At 52.7% G+C, this 20190-nt stretch overlaps 1 protein-coding gene across 1 annotated transcript in view; it reads right to left on the reverse strand.

Annotated features, from left to right (window-relative positions):
* Positions 1 to 20190, reverse strand: part of CTNNBL1 (catenin beta like 1) — a 103323-nt gene that overhangs the window by 4175 nt on the left and 78958 nt on the right. Inside the window, exons 12-15 of the mRNA XM_070941866.1 lie at positions 14469 to 14566; positions 13444 to 13524; positions 4866 to 5003; positions 2844 to 2916 (exon numbers count right to left, since the gene is read on the reverse strand). Of these exons, the coding sequence (XP_070797967.1) occupies positions 2844 to 2916; positions 4866 to 5003; positions 13444 to 13524; positions 14469 to 14566 (390 nt within the window). The remainder of the gene's footprint in view (positions 1 to 2843; positions 2917 to 4865; positions 5004 to 13443; positions 13525 to 14468; positions 14567 to 20190) is intronic.

A 20190-nucleotide genomic window follows, 5' to 3' on the forward strand; every position in this document is an offset into this window, starting at 1 on the left:
GAGAGAAACTTTTTGCCGGGGCTGCCGGGGCTCCTAACAAAGGAATCTTTTGAGTTCACTTCGGAGGGTTTGTCGTGTTTGGGGAGCCGGGTCAGAACAGCCAGCCTCCACTCCCCACTCAAGATGCTGGCCTGAGTTGGAAGCCCCTCTCCCTCCCCTCTTCTGTCTTGTACACGTGTGGTACCTTAGCTGACCCCAGGACCTCATCCACACTGCTGGTTTGCACTGGCAGGAGCGGGGGGGGGGGGGAGGGGGGGGCAACGCATCGTGCAAGCCGAGTGTGGAGCTGCCGGGACTCCAGAACAACCGAGCGGCATTAATATTTAATGGCGCCACCACCTGCACATCCGAGGAGCTCATCAAATGCTCTAATATGCGCACCACAGGCAGGCTGGCAAATGGAGGAATTGGGGAGGGGGGGGGGACGACTTTTCCTCTCAACAAAACACCCACCACACCAAGCAGGGACTCGGCTTCTGCCGCTCTCCTGGGAAAAGGGCCCTGAATATGCATGAGGGTGCACAGCTGGCACAGGAGTCCTGCTTCCCCTGTGGAGGAGGAAGAGGAGGGATGGGGGGGGGGTCGGGGGGTGGGAGAGGTGGATTTAATGAAGAGAAGAATCAGGGCGGACATGAGAGCAGCCTTCCAATATTTGAGGGGCTGCCATAAAGAAGGGGGGGGGGTCAAATTATTCTCCAAAGCACCTTCGAAGGCCAGAGAAGGAATAATGGATGGAAACAGAACAAGGAGAGATTCAACCTGGAAATAAGGAGAAACTTCCTAACAATGAGAACCATTAACCAGTGGAACTACTTGCCACCGGAAATTGTGGATGCTCCATCACTGGGGGTTTTTAAGAAAAGACTGGACAGCCCTTTGTATGAGATTGTATAGGTTCTCCTGCTTGAGCAGGGGGCTGGACTAGAAGACCTCCAAGGTCCCTTCCAACTCTGTTATTCTGCTATCCCTCCCTCCCCCCCTCTTCCTTTCCTCCCTCCCTCCCTCCCTCCCTCCCCACTGCAGGTTTTTAAGAAGAGAGTGGACAACCAGTTGTCTCAAATGGCACAAGGCCTCCCAGTTGGACTAGCAGGGGGTTGGACTAGAAGACCTCCAAGGTCCCTTTTAATTCTTTTCTCCTGGGTCCAAAACAGCTCCTTGCTGCAGGGAAGGGATCTGGGCTTTTTGGGGCTTCCAGAGGAAGAGGCCCCCTCCCCACCTGTGCTGGCAGCCCTAGCAGTGACCCTAGTGGGGTGGGGGGTGGGGGGATCAGAGGGGGCTGTTTGCCAGCCTCTCCCCCAGAGACCAGCCCCGTCCTTGCAGCTCTTGCAAAATCAATGGCCGTTAGCCGCTGGCCAGAGGAACCGAAAGGAGATGGGAGAATCGGAGCCTGATGGAGAGCCATCTCCTTTGGAGCCCAGATGCAGGAAAGATGCAGGCGGTTGTAGCATCTGGGAGGCAGCCTCTTCTTGCCTGCCTGAGAAGCCAAGAGCTGCCCCACCAGGAGACCTTCAGAGGGATCTTCCTGGCCCTCAGCTTCTTGGTCCAACCCTCGGATCCAAGACCAAGACCCATCATGCACTCCCATAACCCCCCTTGCCTAAGCTGCACCGTTGGGCTGACAGGGACGCAGCCCACGGGACCGAAGGCGAGAGAGGAAGGGCAGCCATTGGTCTGGAGGAGAATGGGGCAGGGGGTGTCCGAAGCTGGCTGGGGAATTCTGGGAGCCGAAGTCCATACGTCTTAAAGGTTGGACACCTCGGGTCTAGGGCCTCCTGCTCAAGCAGGGGGTTGGACTAGATGACCTCCAAGGTCCCTTCCAACTCTGTTCTTCTGCATTCTGAACCCTTCAGTCCAAGGTTATGGAGACCAGACTGGGGTCTCCTACGAATTAAGGGACACCAAAGATGAGGTAACAGCCCCACGCCCCACATACCCCTGTCCAGCATGTCTGCAGCACCTGGGTTATCCCCCAAGAAGAAGTGGATTCTGGGTGGGGGATTGGTTCCCCCCACTCCCTCCAAGCTGCTTCCAAGGGGATCCCAGCCTGGTCAACCGGCGGCTGCGAGGAATTCCAGGGGCTTCTCCCTGCCTCTCCCCCCACCCACCCCCGCCTGTCTCTCTCTGGCTTCCTATGCAATGGAGCACCGGATCCCTCTCAGCCGTTCTCTCCTCCTCCGCCCTTCCCCCTCCTCCCGAGGGATCCATCAGCTGTCAGTCTGCCAGAGAAACAGGGAAAATATGTAGGCCATAAAAATCAGGCTCAAAAGCAGGCTGCCAATTAGCATGCAAAAGAGGAGGGGGGGAGGGAGGGGGGGAGAAGAGCAAGCGAGGGGTGGGTGGGACAGAGGGTCCCCAGGGGAGGCTCCCCCTGCCCAGGGTCTGTGGGGGGTGTCCCCAATTGGTCCCCCTGCCCTCTTCCTCTCCCCTTCCTCCGCAAGTGGGTTTCATATGGTAAAATCCCCCCATCTTGGCAGAGGCTGCCCCCAAGGATGGTGGCCTCAGTCAAATCAACGCCCTCCCCAACCGTCTGCCACATTTGGGGGTGTATGTGAAAATCAGGCTGCTCCCCAGCTCCCTTTCCCAGCATCAGTACCCAAGCCTCTTCCTCCAAGCAGGACAGTAGACCCCAGAATCCCCTTCCCCGCAGCCCACCTTCGCAACAAAGGACCCCCTGTTTGATGCTGGCTTTGCACGGAAAGTGGCCAGTAGTGGAAGCTCTGCTGGACCCCCCATCCCCGAGCCTCCCCCCGCCAGAAGATGAAGCTGGAGGAAGGTCAGCCAGGTCACCTGGCCAGGTGAAAGGACTGGGGGGGGGAGGAGAGGGGGCTCCGTCCCAGGCTCACCTTTGATGATGTGCCGGACGATCTTGATGGAGCTGCCCCGCATGTTCAGGATCTGGTGAACCCTCTGGCGGATCTGGCGGGGGGGGGGAGAGAGAAGAGGGGAGGTGAAGGGGTCTCCACTGGGGAGACGGGAAGCAACCGGGTGGGACGAAGGATCGGGCCCCACAGGTGGAGTTGCAGCTGGGAAGATTTATACCTCAAGCCAGGCAGTCCCTCGCCTCAACGACCGTCACTGAGCCCAGGATTTCTGCTGCTAAGTGAGACCTCAGTTCAGTGAGTTTTGTCCCATTTTATGACCTGTCTTGCCCCCTTTGTTAAGGGAATCCCTGCAGTTGTTAAGTGAGTCACATGGTTGTTAAGTGAATCCGGCTCCCCCCGTCACAAAAGGGGATTGTGTGACCCCTGGACACTGCCACCCTCGTAAATATGAGTCAGTCCGAATGTAAATCATGTGATCGTGGGGATGCTGCGACGGTCAGAAGTGTGAAAAACGGTCATAACGGTCACTTTTTTTTTCAGTGCCATTGTAACGTTGAACGGTCACTAAACGAACTAAGTCGAGGACTCCCTGTATACAAGAATCTGGTCAACCAGGGCTCAGTACTAAGTTGGTGCCAGGGAAGGGTCAACGGAATCCGGCCCCAGGACCCTTCCGGCGTCTGCAGACTAAAGAGGCAAGAGAGGAGTTTGGCCTGGTGGTTAAAGGCGCCCAGTTGGAAAAGAAGAGACGGGGAGTTCTAGTCCCTCCTTAGGCCTGAAAGCCGGCTGGGTGACTCTGGATCAATCACCAGGAGACAGTGAGTTCTAGTATCATGTTAGATATGAAAGCCGGCTGGGTGACTCTGGACCAATCCCCAGGAGACGGGGAGTTCTAGTATCATGTTAGATATGAAAGCTGGCTGGGTGACACTGGACCAATCCCCAGGAGACAGTGAGTTCTAGTATCATGTTAGATATGAAAGCCGGCTGGGTGACTCTGGACCAATCCCCAGGAGACGGGGAGTTCTAGTATCATGTTAGATATGAAAGCCGGCTGGGTGACTCTGGACCAATCCCCAGGAGACAGTGAGTTCTAGTATCATGTTAGATATGAAAGCCGGCTGGGTGACTCTGGACCAATCCCCAGGAGACGGGGAGTTCTAGTATCATGTTAGATATGAAAGCCGGCTGGGTGACTCTGGGCCAAACACCAGGAGATGGGGAGTTCTAGTATCATGTTAGACATGAAAGTCAGCTGGGTGACACTGGACCAATCCCCAGGAGACGGGGAGTTCTAGTATCATGTTAGATATGAAAGCCGGCTGGGTGACTCTGGACCAATCCCCAGGAGACGGGGAGTTCTAGTATCATGTTAGATATGAAAGCCGGCTGGGTGACACTGGACCAATCCCCAGGAGACGGGGAGTTCTAGTATCATGTTAGATATGAAAGCTGGCTGGGTGACACTGGACCAATCCCCAGGAGACGGTGAGTTCTAGTATCATGTTAGATATGAAAGCTGGCTGGGTGACTCTGGACCAATCCCCAGGAGACAGTGAGTTCTAGTATCATGTTAGATATGAAAGCCGGCTGGGTGACTCTGGACCAATCCCCAGGAGACGGGGAGTTCTAGTATCATGTTAGATATGAAAGCCGGCTGGGTGACTCTGGACCAATCCCCAGGAGACGGGGAGTTCTAGTATCATGTTAGATATGAAAGCTGGCTGGGTGACTCTGGACCAATCCCCAGGAGACGGTGAGTTCTAGTATCATGTTAGACATGAAAGTCGGCTGGGTGACTCTGGGCCAAACACCAGGAGACGGTGAGTTCTAGTGCCGCCTAAGGCACAAAGGGTAGTTGTTGTTGTTGTGGGGGAAAACAGGAAGAAAGTGGGGTGCCAAATACGTTCGCTGCCTTGAATTATTGACAGGAACGATAAAGGCGAGATACAAACAAACAAATCCTATCCATCAATTCCAAAAAAAGGGGGCCGGGGGCTGAACCCCACAGGTTGGGGGGGAGGAGGGTGTGGCAGGTCCTACCTGAGGGATGCCGGCATTGCTGATCTCCGCCATGATGTAGCAGATGAGCTGGAGCACAAAGAGACCGGCGTCCAGGCGCCGCAGGTAGAACTCCTCTTCCGTGTCGTCGTCGATGATCTCCCCGCGGCGCACCATGTCCTGCGAAGAGAGTCAGGACGACGGAGTTGGGAGGGATCTGGGAGGCCTTCTAGTCCAGCCCCCTCCCCACTTCAAGCAGGCAGAGATCATAGGCGAAGAACTGGGTCCATGCGTGCTTCCCCCATCAGAAACCTCCCATTTCTGTGGGGTCCTTGGGGGTCTCTGAGCTGGGTGGTTTTCTTGCAGACGTTTCATGACCCAGCTGGGGAACAACATCAGCCCCAGGCCACTCCCTGTCTGGGTTTTTAACTTTTAATGTTGGTATGGTATGATAATGGTAATAGTCATGCTTATGGTTAGGGTATGGTATGGTATCCGAATTCTATTCTATATTCCATTCCATCCCGTTCTGTTCTTCTGTCCCAGGGGTCTCAAACTCAAGGGTGAGGGTTGGATCCGGCCCATGGGGCTGTCCTGGAAAACGTAAGGGGCCGGCCCGCATGGCTTCCGCCTGGGCTACCAAATGCAAAGAGGAAACATGCCAGCAGTTTGGGAAATGGTGTCAAGCTGGCCACGCCCACCCAGTCGGCCACGCCTGCCCCCGCGTCAACCACAGCCCTGATGCGGCCTTCAATGAAATTGAGTTTGACACCCTTGTTCTATCCTATCCAACCCTATCTGAATTCTCTCTTCTCTTCTCTTCTCCTCTTCTCTTCTCTTCTCTACAGTTCTCTTCTCTACACTTCTCTACTTTACTCTTCTCTACACTTCTCTTCTCTACTCTTCTTTACTCTTCTCTTCTCCTCCTCTCTACACTTCTCTTCTCTTCTTTACTCTTCTCTACTGTACACTTCTCTACTATTCTCTACACTTCTCTTCTCTACTCTTCTCTTCTCTTCTCTACACTTTTCTCTTCTCTTCTCTACTGTACACTTCTCTACTATTCTCTACACTTCTCTTCTCTACTCTTCTCTTCTCTACACTTTTCTCTTCTCTTCTCTACTCTACACTTCTCTACTCTTCTCTACTGTACACTTCTCTTCTCTATGCTTCTCTTCTCTACTCTACAGTTCTCTTCTCTATACTTCTCTTCTCTACTCTACTCTTCTCTACTGTACACTTCTCTTCTCTACTCTTCTCCTCTTCTCTACACTTCTTTTCTACACTTCTCTAACTCTTCTCTTCTTTACTCTTCTCTACTCTACACTTCTCTACACTTCTCTTCTCTACTCTTCTCTACTGTACACTTCTCTTCTCTACTCTTCTCTACACTTCTCTTCTCTACACTTCTCTTCTCTTCTCTACTGTACATTTCTCTTCTCTACACTTCTCTTTTCTACTCTACTCTACACTTCTCTTCTCTTCTTTACTCTTCTCTTCTCTACACTTCTCTTCTCTACTCTACACTTCTCTTCTTTTCTCTTCTCTTCTTCTCTACTATTCTCTTCTCCTCTCTTCTCCTCTTCTCTCCTCTTCTCTCCTCTACACTTCTCTTCTCTTCTCTTCTCTTCTCTTCTCTTCTCTTCTCTTCTCTTCTCTTCTCTTCTCTTCTCTTCTCTTCTCTTCTCTTCTCCTCTCCTCTCCCCTCCCCTCCCCTCCCCTCCCCTCCCTGCTGCATTCTGCATTCGGTTCCTAATTCTACTCTGCTCTATTCGTCTGATTCTTAATCGCTTTCTTGCAGTGCTCTCTTATTTTGGATGATATTGTCCAGCCACCCGCAGTTGCAGTGGGAGTGAGATGGATGGCATCAAAATTTAATAAAGAAATACGGGAACTCCTGGGAATCACACCTGGGGGGACCCCAATCGGGATCGGAGGCTGTGCCAGAGAGTGGGTTTCCCTCCAGGGAGAAGCCCCCCTCTTAGGAACCCAATTCTTGTGTGGAAATCCAGGCTGCTCCCTTGCAAAACGTGTCCCCCGCCCCTCCTCAGCTGCAACCCCCTTCCCCGTCGTGGCGCCTGCCAGCAGCAGCTCCCTCGGCAGCTGACCTTTTGCTAGCCCCATGCTGGGATGTTGTTTTGCCAACCCGAGATCTCCTTGGCACTGTCGCCGGGCCTGATTTATGACACGGGGGCCCAGCACCACGGGAGCGGTTTCTCGTCATTAGAGACCGAGCGCGGCAGCCCTGCAACCCTCAGCAAGGAGGACTCCCTCCTGCCGGTGTGCCTTGCTGGCAAACCCCCACCCATTGCTTAACCCAGTTGGAAGGGACCTTGGAGGTCTTCTAGTCCAGCCCCTCCTCAAGCAGGAGACCCTATGCCATTTCAGACAAGTGCCTGTCCAGTCTCTTCTTCAAAGCCTCCCGTTTTGGAGCCCCCACAACCTCTGGTGGCAAGCTGTTCCACTGGTTAATCCTTCTTACTGTTAGGAAGTTTCTCTTTAGTTCCAGGTTGCTTCTCTCCTTGATTTAATTTCCACCTGTTGCTCCTTGTCCTGCCCTCAGGTGCTTGGGAGAATAGGAGGACCCCCTTCCTCCTCTCTGTGGCAGCCCCTCAAACACTGGAAGGCTGCTATCCTCTCACTTCTAGACCTTCTCTTCCTTAGACTGGCCAGGCCTGGTTCCTGCAACTGTTCTTCGTCTGTTTTAGCCTCCAGCCTCCTCCTCCTCCTCTTTCTTGCTCTTCTCTGCACTCTTTCCGGAGTCTCAGCATCTCCATTGAGCCAAAGGTGGGAGGGCACCTGGGGCGCCCACTTAGGATCAGCGCCCACAGCTGATCGGAAGGGCCCAGAAAGGCCCCTGAGACCACCCAAGCCCTGGTATACGTTCTCCTGCTTAGGGAGGGGGTTGGACTAGATGCCCTTCAAGGTCCCTTCCAACTCTGTTAATTGGTAATTAATCTGTAATCTGCCCTGGGCAGCTGTGTTAAGAGCCCCCAACCTTCCCTTCTGGCTCCCCCTTCTTTCCCCCTCTGAAAAGGGGTGGCTTTGCTCTCTTGCTCCAGTACAGGTAGTCCTCAACTTACAACCGTTCATTTAGTGACCCTTCGAAGTTGCAACAGCACTGAAAAAAGTGACGTATACCGGGCCTCACGCTTATGACCATTTCTGCATCCCCATAGCCATGTGATCCAGATTCAGACCCTTGGCAACTGATTCATATTTATGAAAGTCGCAGTGTCCCGGAGGAGGGGGGTGTCACGTGACCCCCTTTGACGACCTTCTGGCCAGCCAAGTCCACAGGGTGAAGCCGAATTCGCTTAACGACCGTCGCAGGCATTCCCTTAACAACGGTGGCAAGGAAGGTCGTAAGACGGGGCGAAACTCACTTCACAAATGTCTCCCTTCACCACGGAAATTTGGGCCACTCAATTGCGGCTGTAAGATGAGGAACGACTCGTAAAAATAAATAAATAATAATTTAGATTTGCCACGTAGATGCCTGTCGGTCGCCTCCCTGTTAAAAGAGGTCAGATTTTGCATTCTGTGTTTTGTATTTTATGCCGGTGTTCCTGTTTTACTGAGATATGGATGGGAAGGTGCCGTACCGATAAATAAAATAAATCAGGAGACCGAACTGACGTGTGTGTGTGTTTTGTGTGGCTTGGCAGCAACTCCCTCCCCCTCCGCCAAAAAGACACAGCCAGGAAAGAAGGAAGAAGCCTGGACTGGGTGAATCCTGCTAGCCCCCATCTCCCCCCTCCCCAGTTTTAATCACCCCCAGTGCCAATACCCAGCTCCCCCCACCCCTCCCTCCCTTTTCCCCCTGAGCTGTCAGGATCCTGATGGGAGCTCAGGTGCCATCCTTCTCTGCTGTGAGATGCCCGGTGCTGATGGGATGAGACAGCCACGAGATGGGTTCCTGCGATGCTGGGCAGCCTCTCCTCCCCCTAATGAGGCTGGACTGACAGCGCAAAGAAGGAAGGGGAGCGTGGGGCGGCCCTAGCAGGGACCCCAGACCCCCCACCCCCACAAACACACCTCGGGCCTCAAGAGTCTCCCCCAAGGACGGCATGGGGCGAGGACCCCAATCCCAGCCCCATTGCCTTGGGGTAGCTGCTGTCCCTCTGCCTGGAGGATGGGGAAGGCAGGAATCGCCGAGTGGCCCAGAGACCCTCCGCGGTGGGGGACTTCCATGCCGGGGAGGGGGGGTCACCCTATTTAAGGGGGTCGCACAGCCTCAGCAGGATCGCGGCAACCCACAATAATTTTATTGTGATTTGTATTGGATATTGTTTTTGTAAGCCGCCCTGAGTCCCTTGGGAGAATGGCGGCATATAAATCGCAATAATGAATAAATAAATAAATAAATAAACCCAAGCGCCCCCATCAAGGGCAGAAAGTGGTACCCACCAGGTCTGGAAGCCCCCTGGCCGCTGCTATCTGGCCCTCGGTACATGCTCAGGGGCCTGCTCTGTCTGCGGGGACCCTTGCATGGATGCCAACCTGCTGCCCAGCCAGCCTGTGCAGATGGGTGAGGGTCTCAGCGGAGGGGTGCCTGGCATCGGAGTCCTGGGGCCGGATGTGGGTTTCTGGCTGAGGGCTCAAGTACCGTTCAAAGTTACAAAAGTCACTGACAAAAGGGACTTACGGCCGTTTTTTCACTCTTACGGCCGCTGCAGCATCCCCATGATCATGTGATCAAAATTGCTTGGCAACTGGTTCATACTTATGACCGTGGGACTAACCTAACAACTGCAGGGGTTCACTTAACAACGGTGGCGAGGGAAGTCGTAAGATGGGGGCAAAGCTCACTTAACCAGAGCCTTGGTAGTACAGTGGTCTAAAGCACCCTGTTATTAAGACCAGCTGCCTGCAATTACTGCAGGTTCGAATCTCCCCAGGCTCAAGGTTGACTCAGCCTTCCATCCTTTCTAAGGTAGGTAAATTGAGGACCCGGATTGTGGGGGCAATAAGCTGACTTTGTATAAATATACAAAAGGATGAAGGCTATTGCTTAACGCATTGTAAGCCCCCCTGAGTCTCCGGAGAAGGGCGGCATATAAATTAAATTTAAAAAAAAAACAAAAACCCAATGTCTCACTCAACGACAGAAGTCTTGGGCTCGATTGTGGTCGTAAGTCGAGGACTACCTGTCTAGGGGCTACCCCTCTGTGTTGTGGCCTGTCAGCCACCGGCCCCCCCCAACAGCCGAATCAGAGGAGGAGGAGGAGGAGGAGGAGGTGTGGGAGTCAAGGTCAGCATTAGGGCAACCTGAGAGCTCCGAGGGGGAAGAGGAAATGGAGCTGGTAGAGAAAGAGAGAGAGAGGGAAGGAGGGAGGGGGGGAGGGAGAGGGAGAGGGAGAGAGAGGGAGGAGGCGGAGCCTGGGCCGTCCGTCAGCCCTCAGATGGAGAGTCAACAGCCCCCAGGTCTGGAGGTGGCTGATGAGGAAGAGGAGGAACAGTTGGGTCCAGTGCCTGATGCTCAGAAGGCAGAGGAGAGGAGAGCAGTGGAAATCTATGGGCCGGTCCTTGGGATGGAAGAGCCACCGCTGCTAGAGAAGCCCCACCTTAGCTCTGGGGATAAAAGGCAGGGAGCAGAGATGAATAGATGTGGCAGACAACTATTCTTCTCCGTTGTCAGCCTGCAGTGAGAGAGAAACTTTTTGCCGGGGCTGCTGGCGCTCCTAATAGAGGAATCATTGCTTCGACTGCAGAGGGTTTGCCGTGTTTGGGGGGCTGGGTCAGAGCACTCTGCCTCCACAGCCCCTGCACTGCTGCCGCTGACCCACCCTCTCCGGCCCTGGCTGCGGCCATCTGCAGCCTCCCGCCAGGTCAGGCGCCTTCCAATCCTCCAGGGAAATGACCCACAGCTAATGACGGTCCCCTCCCTCGCCCCACATCCCCCTCCCCCGCCCTCTGCCCTTGCAGGATCCCATTTCTGCCTTGGGAGGTGGTGGCGCAATTAGCATCTCATTTAGGAGCCATTAGCATGCAAAATGCCCAGAGAGAACATTTTATTGAATCAACCTGCTGAGCATAATTTCCACATGCAACTGAGGATAATGTATTAAGCCATCGCCTCCCTCCCTCCCTCCGAGTCGCCCTTCCGTTCTATGACGGTGCCCGCCTGCCACCGCCGGTGCCCTCCGCCTCTGGACCTCTGGGGAAGGAGGGAGGGGGTGGGGGGGGAAGCTGGTCACCTCCTCCCCCAAGGAAAGGGGGGAGGGCGGGCTCAGGGAGCCAGAAGCCTTTTAATGGGGAAGCTTCGGGGGCTCCCTTAGCCCAGCCCTTCACTGCAGCAATCTTGAACAGCAGAAAACGAGCAGCTACACAACATCGAAATACGGCAACCAATTTTGCTCACCGCACTACAAGAAAGATGTTGGGATTTTGGCAAAAGTGCAGAGAAAAGCAATTCTGAGGATTAGAGAGCTGCGGACAAAAACACGAAGGACGGTTGCAAGAAATTGGGTTTGGCTAGTCTGGGGAAAAAAAAAAAAGAAGAATTAGGGGTGACACGGTAGCAGCCTTCCAATATGAGAGGGGCTGTCGCAAAGAAGAGGAGGGGTCCACCTAATCTCCAAAGCAGAAAGACGGATAGGAACTAATCAAGGAGGGAAGCAGCCTGGAATTAAGGAGAAATTTCCTGACAGCGAGGACAATTAACCAGTGGAACAGCTTGCCACCAGAAGTTGTGAATGCTCCAACACTGGAGGTTTTTAAGGAGAGACTGGACAGCCACTTGCCTGAAATGGTATAGGATCTCCTGCTTGAGCAGGGGGCTGGACTAGAAGACCTCAAAGGTCCCTTCCAGCTCTGGCAAAGCTGGCTGAGGAATTCTGGGAGTTGAAGTCCACAAGTCTGAAAGTTGCCAAGGTTGGAGACCCCTGCTATGGAGGACAAAGAGGAAGAAGACTGGCAAAAAGGAGCCTGGTTTAGCTCAACAGACAGAAGCAGTGTAATTTTACACCAGCTGCCTGCAATTACTGCGAGTTCAAATCTCACCAGGCTCAAGGTTGACTCAGCCTTCCATCCTTTCAAAGGTAGGTAAAATGAGGACCCAGTTTGTGGGGGCAATAAACTGACTTTGTATAAAAATATACAAAAGAATGAAGGCTATTGCTTAACGCCTTGTAAGCCCCCCTGAGTCTCCGGAGAAGGGCGGCATATAAATTAAAGCAAAAAAAAAAAAAAATGCATCCACAAATACCAGCCACCATTCAAAGACAACTCCTTAATTGCGCAACATACGGACAGATTCAACCATCGTTTCAACGGTGACCATCCTCGGCCGAGCCACGTCCAAAACCGCCAGGGGATTTCTAGAAGCCTGGCTCTCTTGACAGATCAGCCATCGATGGACACAGAGACATCTGTGCGAAAGAGACCATCAACCAGCCAAAAAAGGGAACAAAGAGACCGAAACGCCTCCCCCACCAGAAATCAGCACCTCTGGATGACAACCCCAAGATTAACACCGGACCAACCATCAAGTCAACAAGAGCCCAAACGAAGGCACAGCAAACTTCCCAAGCAAAGAGCCTCCACTCCCACCAATACTGACAGAATATAAACTGAGGGCAAACCCCACTCCTTACTGGCACTGACGGTGTTACCTAGTGGGGTCATGAAACGTCTGCAAGGAAACAAGCAAGCTCAGGGAGCACCAAGGACCCCACAGTCCTCCCCCTCACACCCTCACAAACCCTGCTCCCTTCTAGCACTGAAGATGTTACCTAGTTGGGTCATGAAATTCGGAGAGCACCAAGGACCCCACAGTTGTTGTCGTCCTCCTCCTCCTCAACCCTTCCTCCCTTCTAGAACTGATCATGTAACCTTGTGGGGTCACGAAATGTCTGCAAGAAAACCACCAAGCTCGGAGAGACCCAAGGACCCCACAGTCTCCCTCTTCCTCCTCCTCCACTCTGTGGACCCCTCTCCCATCTAGCATTGATTATGTCCGGGGTCCCTAACCGGGCCACGCGAGTGGCGGACGCTCTCGCACGAAGCTTCACTCCCCTGAGCAGCGGGTGCTTGCACTCACACAGATGGAGCGCTGCGCACACGCCTGCCGGTCACACAGAACCGTCCCCTCTGCCCCTCCCCGTGCCAGGCTACCAAGCCAGAAAGGTTGGGGACCTCTGGATTGTGTTACCTAGCTGGGTAATGAAACGCCTACCCTGTTTCCCCGAAAATAAGACCTCCCCTGATAATAAGCCCAATCGGCTCATTTAGCACATGCGCTAAAATAAGCCTCCCCCCCCCCAAAATATTTAAACGCAGAGCTGGAAATCAGGTAAGATGGAAAGAGGAGCCCCATTTTGCTCCACGCGCCCCAAAATAATAAGTCCTCCCCAAAAATAAGGCCAAGCACTTATTTTGAGGTTCAAAAATATATAAGACGGGGTCTTATTTTCAGGGAAACACAGTTACGAGAGGACGATCCAGCTCAGAGAGCCCCCAGGACCCCACCCTTCAACCGTGAGTTGCAAAGGTTCTTTCCTTCTTTTGGAAGGGCTGCCTTTTGTGAGCCAGCTGTGGGGGGAGCCATGCTCCTTCTCTAGCTCTCTCCAAAGCCGAGAAGAGGGAGGGGAGGGGGTGGGGGGTGGGGGAGACTTACATGCTTTTCACCTTCAATCTTCTTATCGGCTACCTGCATGGCATCCAGGTATTTGAAATAGAGCTCCATCAGCCTGTCCACCTGGAAGAGAAAAGGAGATTTCTCTGGGTTTGCGGGTGTCTCTGTGTGTGTCAGGAATGGAGGCCGAGGCTCCCGGATGAAAAGGAGCACTTTTGTGCAGACTGTCTCCTTCCCGGTGATAGACTGCTTCTGAACATGGCAGCTCCACTTAGCCCCCATGGGCCCTGCAGCTATTGAACGACCTTCCTTCCGCAGCCTCCTCCGTAAATTTCAGAGGGGGAAAAAAAACCATCAATTCTAATTAAAGCAGCTCAAATTGTAAAAAGCACATTTTTTTTTCACGGAACAAATCCAGCAAGGGCTGCCTTGGGAGACGCTCGGGATGCCCCTCGCCCGCCGTTCGGTTTGGGCTCTGCCGCCACTGATTTTTCAGAACCGACCACTTGGTTTCGATCCAAAATTATTTGCCTTGGGAGTTCAGACCGGAAGAGAAGTTGTGGGCGCTCCATCTCCGAAGAGATTGGAGTGCCATTTGTCAGAAATGGTGTAGGCAGAGGTCTCCTGCTTGGGTAGAGGGGGGGTTGGACTAGATGACCTACAAGGTCCCTTCCAACTCTGTTAATCTGTTAATTCTTTCAACATGGTCGGAAAACCCAGCTGGGCAAAAGAGGGAAGGTGGAAGGGACTTGGGGTTGCAGGGCTGGCCAAAACAACCACCGGGCAGGGAGGGAGGGAAGGAGGGAGGTCCTGCCAGGTTTCGGGCACCTTCTTGGGCAGTGCCACCGTGAAGCCCAGTGCTCAGCCGGCAGGGCGGCGTTTTCTTTTTATGGATTGATTGGAATAGAATAAACTTCACGGTCACTTTGAACGTACGCTAATCGGCATACGTTAAAATGAAAGGAGGTGGCCTAGGGCTCTCAAAGGGCCTCCGCCTCCAATATAAACATAAAGGGGTTAGATCTGGCCGCCTCTGCCCACCCTCTCTCCCCCCCCCCCCCACTGACCTTCTCGCTGTCGTTCTCCGTGAATTTGTTGAGTAGCCGTGTCCTCTGCTGACTCCGCAGGTTCCTCAGGAGGGAGGCCAGGATGGAGCAGACGTGCTCTGGGGACGGACCGGGTGGGTAGGTGGGTGGGAGAAAGGCAGACGTGAGCGTGGAATAACTGAGTTCTTCTGATTTACTTATATATCCAATTTATTTATTTATTGTTTATTTATTGGTTCGATTTATATGCCGCCCTTCTCCGGAGACTCAGTAGGCTTACAATGCATTAAGCAACAGCCTTCATACTTTTGTATATACCTGCCTAGTAGGGCTTTTTGGCCTACTGAAAAACCATCCTTCTCTGGTAGACAGAAGACGTAAAAACAACGTACAGGTAAAAGTGTCTCCGTCCTCCAGGTCCTGGTTGTCCCAAAGGTGCTTTTTTCAGGAGGCAACTGGACTTCCTGGTTTTTTCTTTTGCCTCCTGAAAAAAGCACCTTTGGGACAACCGTGACCTGGATGACAGAGAATCTCCACAGACTTTTAGCTATACATTTTGGGATGGAGACCCTTTGAATGGTGTGGGAGGAGGAATGAATTTCCAGAGGGGGAAAAATTGCAGACTACAGAAACCATTTGCACCACTCAGGTGACCCTGAGGACACAGATAAACCACCAAGTGCTTCAACCAGGAGCCCTGGTGGCGCAGCAGACTAAAGCACTGTTATTAACCCTGCAATTACTGCAAGTTCGAATCTCACCAGGCTCAAGGTTGACTCAGCCTTCCATCCTTTCTAAGGTAGGTGAAATGAGGACCCGGTTTGTGGGGGCAATAAGCTGACTTTGTATAAATATACAAAAGTATGAAACCTATTGCTTAACGCACTGTAAGCCGCCCTGAGTCTCCGGAGAAGGGCGGCATATAAATCAAATTAAAAAAATTAAAAAAAACCACCCTCTAAAAGGATGCAAATGACCAGCTGTCTCCAAGGGGTATAAATCCTTCCCTTCCCCACCATCCGGTCAGAGCTGAAGAAGCTTCTTGGATGAGAAGCGAAACGTCTTCAAAAGAAAAAAATGGGTGGACCAACTTCTGGAATTCTGGGTGGGGAATTCTGGGAGTTGAAATCCACGAGTCTTAAAGCTGCCAAGGTTGGATACCCTCACCCTCCCTCCCGATGAAGAGGAGGCCAATCAGGAAAGGTCAAATCAGATCGATTCATAACCCCACCGGGTTATTAATGTTATCTATCTATCTATCTATCTATCTATCTATCTATCTATCTATCTATCTATCTATCTATCATCTATCTATCTATCTATCTATCTATCTATCTATCTATCTATCTATCATCTATCTGTGTCAGTCTATCTATCTATCTATCTATCTATCTATCTATCTATCTATCTATCTATCTATCTATCTATCTATCTATCTGTCTGTCTGTCTGTCTGTGTCAGTCTATCAATCGATCATCTATCTATCTATCTATCTATCTATCTATCTATCTATCTATCTATCTATCTATCTATCTATCTATCTATCTATCTATCATCTACCTATCTATCTAATCCATCCACCCACCCACCCAATTGATATGGTGCCCCTCTCAGCAAGACTTTGGGCAGTGAATAAGAGTGAAAATAGGAAAAAAAGCTATTATTATTATACACGCTGCGAAAGTTAAAGTACAGAGAGACCAGAAAACGTCAAACCCAACTCTTAGTGTAACCAAGAAGCAGGTCCTTGATAGTTCTTGACTTAGGAACATTCGTTTAGTGACGGTTCGAAGTCACAAGGGCCCTGAAAAAAAGGAAACCGTGACTGCCTATCACACTTAGGACTGCTGCAGCATCCCCGCAGTCATGTGATCAAAATTTGGATGCTCGGCAGCCGGCCTGTACTTATGACCATCGCAGTATCCGGAGAGAGTGTGTGTGTGTCACGTGATCTCCCCTTTTGCAACCTTCTGACGAGCAAAGTCAAGGCGGAAGAAGAGAGATTCGCTTAACGACCGAACTGAAAACCCTTAAAAGCCCTTAAAATGATGGTTAGGGGGCTGGAGGTTAGAATGTAGGAAGAGCGGTTGCAGGAATTGGGGATGTCTAGTTTAATGGAAAGGAGGACTTGGGGGGGGGACACGATAGCTGACTTCCAACATTTGAGGGGCTGCCCCAAAGAAGAGGACGGGGGGCCACCTGTTCTCCAAAGGACCGGAAGGCAGGACGAGAAGCAACGGATGGAAACTCATCAAGGAGAGAATCAAGATGGAACGAAGGAGGAACTTCTTGGGAGTTACAACAATTAACCAGTGGAACAACCTGCCTCCAGAAGCTGAGGGTGCTCCAACACTGGAGGCTTTTAAGAAGGGACTGAGCAGGGGCTTGGACTAGAAGACTTCCGAGATCCTTTCCAACCTCATTATTTGGTTATTTACTCCCCCCTCCCCACCGGCTAAGATCTCTGTGGCACAGAAGCTCTGGAAAAGGAGGGGGAACCGGCTGCCTAAAGACCCCACCCAAAAGCCTGTGCTTGGCAGCCCCTTCCATGCCCAGCCCCACATAAACAAGCCCCTCCCAAATCCTCCGTTCTCCTCCCTCTGCATCCTTGGAGGGACCCCTTTGGATCCATGGGGGGAGGTGGGGGTGGGGGCAGGGGGTAGAAGTGGCCTGAAAACGCCAGGGGAATGGAGGATCTCTCGGCAGCCTAATTGCCTCTCCTGCCTTCCGGAAGAGAGATGCTCGCCTCGCTTTTCCCAGAGGTTAATTTATGGCGTTTCTGTTGATTCACAATGAAGGTTTACGGCTGAAAAACACGTCAGGAGGGGAAAAAAACGGAGAAACGGAAAGGAAGAAACGGCTGCCAGAGACGAACCTCCGTGCAGGGATTTCAGCAGCAAAGAGAAAAGGGGCGGGGGGGGGGGCAAAGGGTCCCCTCGGTGGCTTCCAGCGGCCAGGAGAGCCTCGGTGGGGCAGCTTTTCTGCACCCCTAAGAAGGATGGATGGACGGGATGTGTGTGTGTGTGAGGGCTCCTCCATCTGAGTGCCTTGGCTGCCCTGCCGGAGGCGAGAGGATTTGCCACATTTAAGTGGAAAAATGCCAGCTGCCGAAAAAAAGGATTGTTTCCTCCTTGCTGCCAAGACGATTAAGGGGCGCTTTGCCAGCACTGCCTGGGCCTGGGGTGGGGGTGGGGGCACCAGCAGATGCCATCAATTGCACACTTATGAACGAGCTGTGTGCCCCCTTTCAGTAAGACCCTCCGTCTCTCAAGCCATGCCCCCCTCCTGCTGCCCCATGCACCAAGGCCTGGCCCAGCCACTGAAAGCAGAGCCTGCTGGGCAGGCGGGCCTAAGCAATGCGGGGCCGTCGTCCCCCAACAACCTGCGTGGCACCCACTTTGGAGGCGCTAGGGAGGTGGAGGTAGACTCTGGGGGAAGGGGGGCATTTTTGGAAGGAAGGAAGGAAGGAAGAGGGGAGGCAATAAGCCACTCTTCTGGAGGAGGTCAGTCCGAGATTTGACTTTCGCGGGAGAGAAAGATGGGGCCCCGAAATCACTTGGGGGGGGGAAGCGCCAAGAGACCCCGTTCAAAGATATGCATGGGTGCTGTGCATCCAGCCATGTGCACGCTCCTTTTAAGGAGGAGGGGCTGCATGTACACATAGGAGGGGAGGGGGCAGAAGAGCGCCAGCCAGACGGTTTGCAAAGGAGGGTATTTGTAGCTCAGGGTGGAAACGAGGGGTCCCTGGTGCCCTCTGAGCTTGGTGGTTTTCTTGCGAGCGTTTCGTTACCAAGCTAGGTAACATCATCAGAGCTAGAAGGGGGAAGGGAGGGGAGAGGGAGAATTAAAATAACCGGAACGGCTTGCCTCCAGAAGTTGTAGGTGCTCCATCACTGGAGGTTTTTAAGAAGATTGGACAACCATTTGTCTAGAACAGGGGTCTCCAACCTTGGCAACTTTAAGACTTGTGGACTTCAACTCCCAGAGTTCCTCAGCAACTTTAAGACTTGTGGACTTCAACTCCCAGAGTTCCTCAGCCAGCTTTGCTGGCTGAGGAACTCTGGGAGTTGAAGTCCACAAGTCTTAAAGTTGCCAAGGTTGGAGACCCCTGGACTAGACCTCCAAGGTCCTTTCCAACGCTGATATTTTGTTATTCTTTCCTCGTTTGTGATGGGCTTTGCTGTCCAGAAGCTTGAGACCTTAGGGTGGTGGGATCCAGAACAGCAAGGCCCCTGGGCCCCCTGAACCTCCTGGACGGCCCCCTCCCCGGCCCTCACCCACCACTCAGGGATGCTGCTCAGCCGGAGTCTTCCCGCAGAGGCAAGCAGTCCAGATTCAGGATGCAGGCAGTGTTGGAAAGGCTCAAATTGGATTGATCTCGACTCCGCCGGCTGTAAAGCAGAATACAAATTCCTCCTTTCGCGCCTGGCATGGGGTCAATTCTTGACCGGCCTTCTTGCTTTTTGGCCGTCTCCGCTGCGGTTCTTCTTCCTCGACGCCCCCTTTTAATGGGCACTGGCCCAGCGAGGAAGGAGGGAGGGAGGAAAGGAGGAGGGGAAGCAGCCACGGAAGGTTGTTGGGGGTTCAAGAAACAGCCCCCTCCGATAGCACACAGCCCACTCTCGAGAAAGCTGCTGAGGGTTTTTGCAGGAAGGAGGGAAGGGAGGGAGGGAAGAAAAGCTTAGAAAAAGAGGCAGGGAGGGAATTGATTTCTCTTAATGAGCTCGGAAGAAGCCGTAGCCGAAGGAAGACAAGCCGGGCTGCGTGCCCTCCATGCCAATCGGTGCCCTGGCGCCTCACTCCTCCCGTTTGTTCTCGGCCAGGGTGGCAGGAGAGGTTCACGGTGGAGGTTTCCTTCGTCTTGCCTACCAGATGAAAATGGGCTCTCAAATGGGCCAAAGGCTTCTCGTCAGCAATCTGCTTGCCGTCAATGAAAATGATGTCCCACCTGGCCTGGCCCTTCCCTTCCCCCCACTTGCAAGGGGTGGGGGTGGGGGGGGCGCAGCCTCAACTGTAGTCCAATGGGGCATGGGCTAGGGAGAACTTTCTCTCCAGAGAGGGGGTCAACCAAGAAAGGGAGGGGAACAACAGCCATGATGGGCCCCGTTCAGAGGGTCCAAGGTGAGGGGCTTCCCTCGTGGGGCAACCCAGCCGTGACAGATTCCTGGCTGCTCCCTAAAGACAGAATAACAAAGGAGCGGGAAGGGACCTTTGAGGTCTTCTAGTCCAACCCCCCGCCCAAGCCAGGAGACTCTACAACCTCCAGAGATGGAGCACCCACAACTTCCGGTGGCAAGCTGTTCCACTGGTTAATTGTCATCACTGTCGGGAAGTTTCTCCTCAGGTCTAGGCTCCTTCTCTCCTTGGTAGGTTTCCCTCTGCTGCTTCTTGTCCTGCCCTCAGGTGCTTTGGAGTTCATTAGGCTAGACATGCCCAATTTCTACAAAGGTTCTTCATAGGTATGTTTTGGCCTCCAGCCTCTTAATTCCCTATGGTTGATGATCTATGTGAGCTTCTGCACCAGAGAGAAATTCCTTTTGTGTCCAATCACACTTGGCCAATAAAGTATTTATTTTAATTCAATTCAATTCAATTTCAATTCTATTCCATGTTCCATTCTATTCTATACTCCATTCCATATTTTCTATTCTGTTCTTACCATCTTCATTGCTCTTCTCCGCACTCTTTCTAGAGTCTCAACCTCTTTTTCATACCAGGACTGGATGCGCATGCCCCTTCCCCA

This window comes from Pituophis catenifer, unplaced genomic scaffold (assembly GCF_029215685.1).
Source record: "Pituophis catenifer annectens isolate HBS135680 unplaced genomic scaffold, rPitCat1.0.hap2 SCAF_3, whole genome shotgun sequence".
NCBI lineage: Eukaryota > Metazoa > Chordata > Lepidosauria > Squamata > Colubridae > Pituophis > Pituophis catenifer.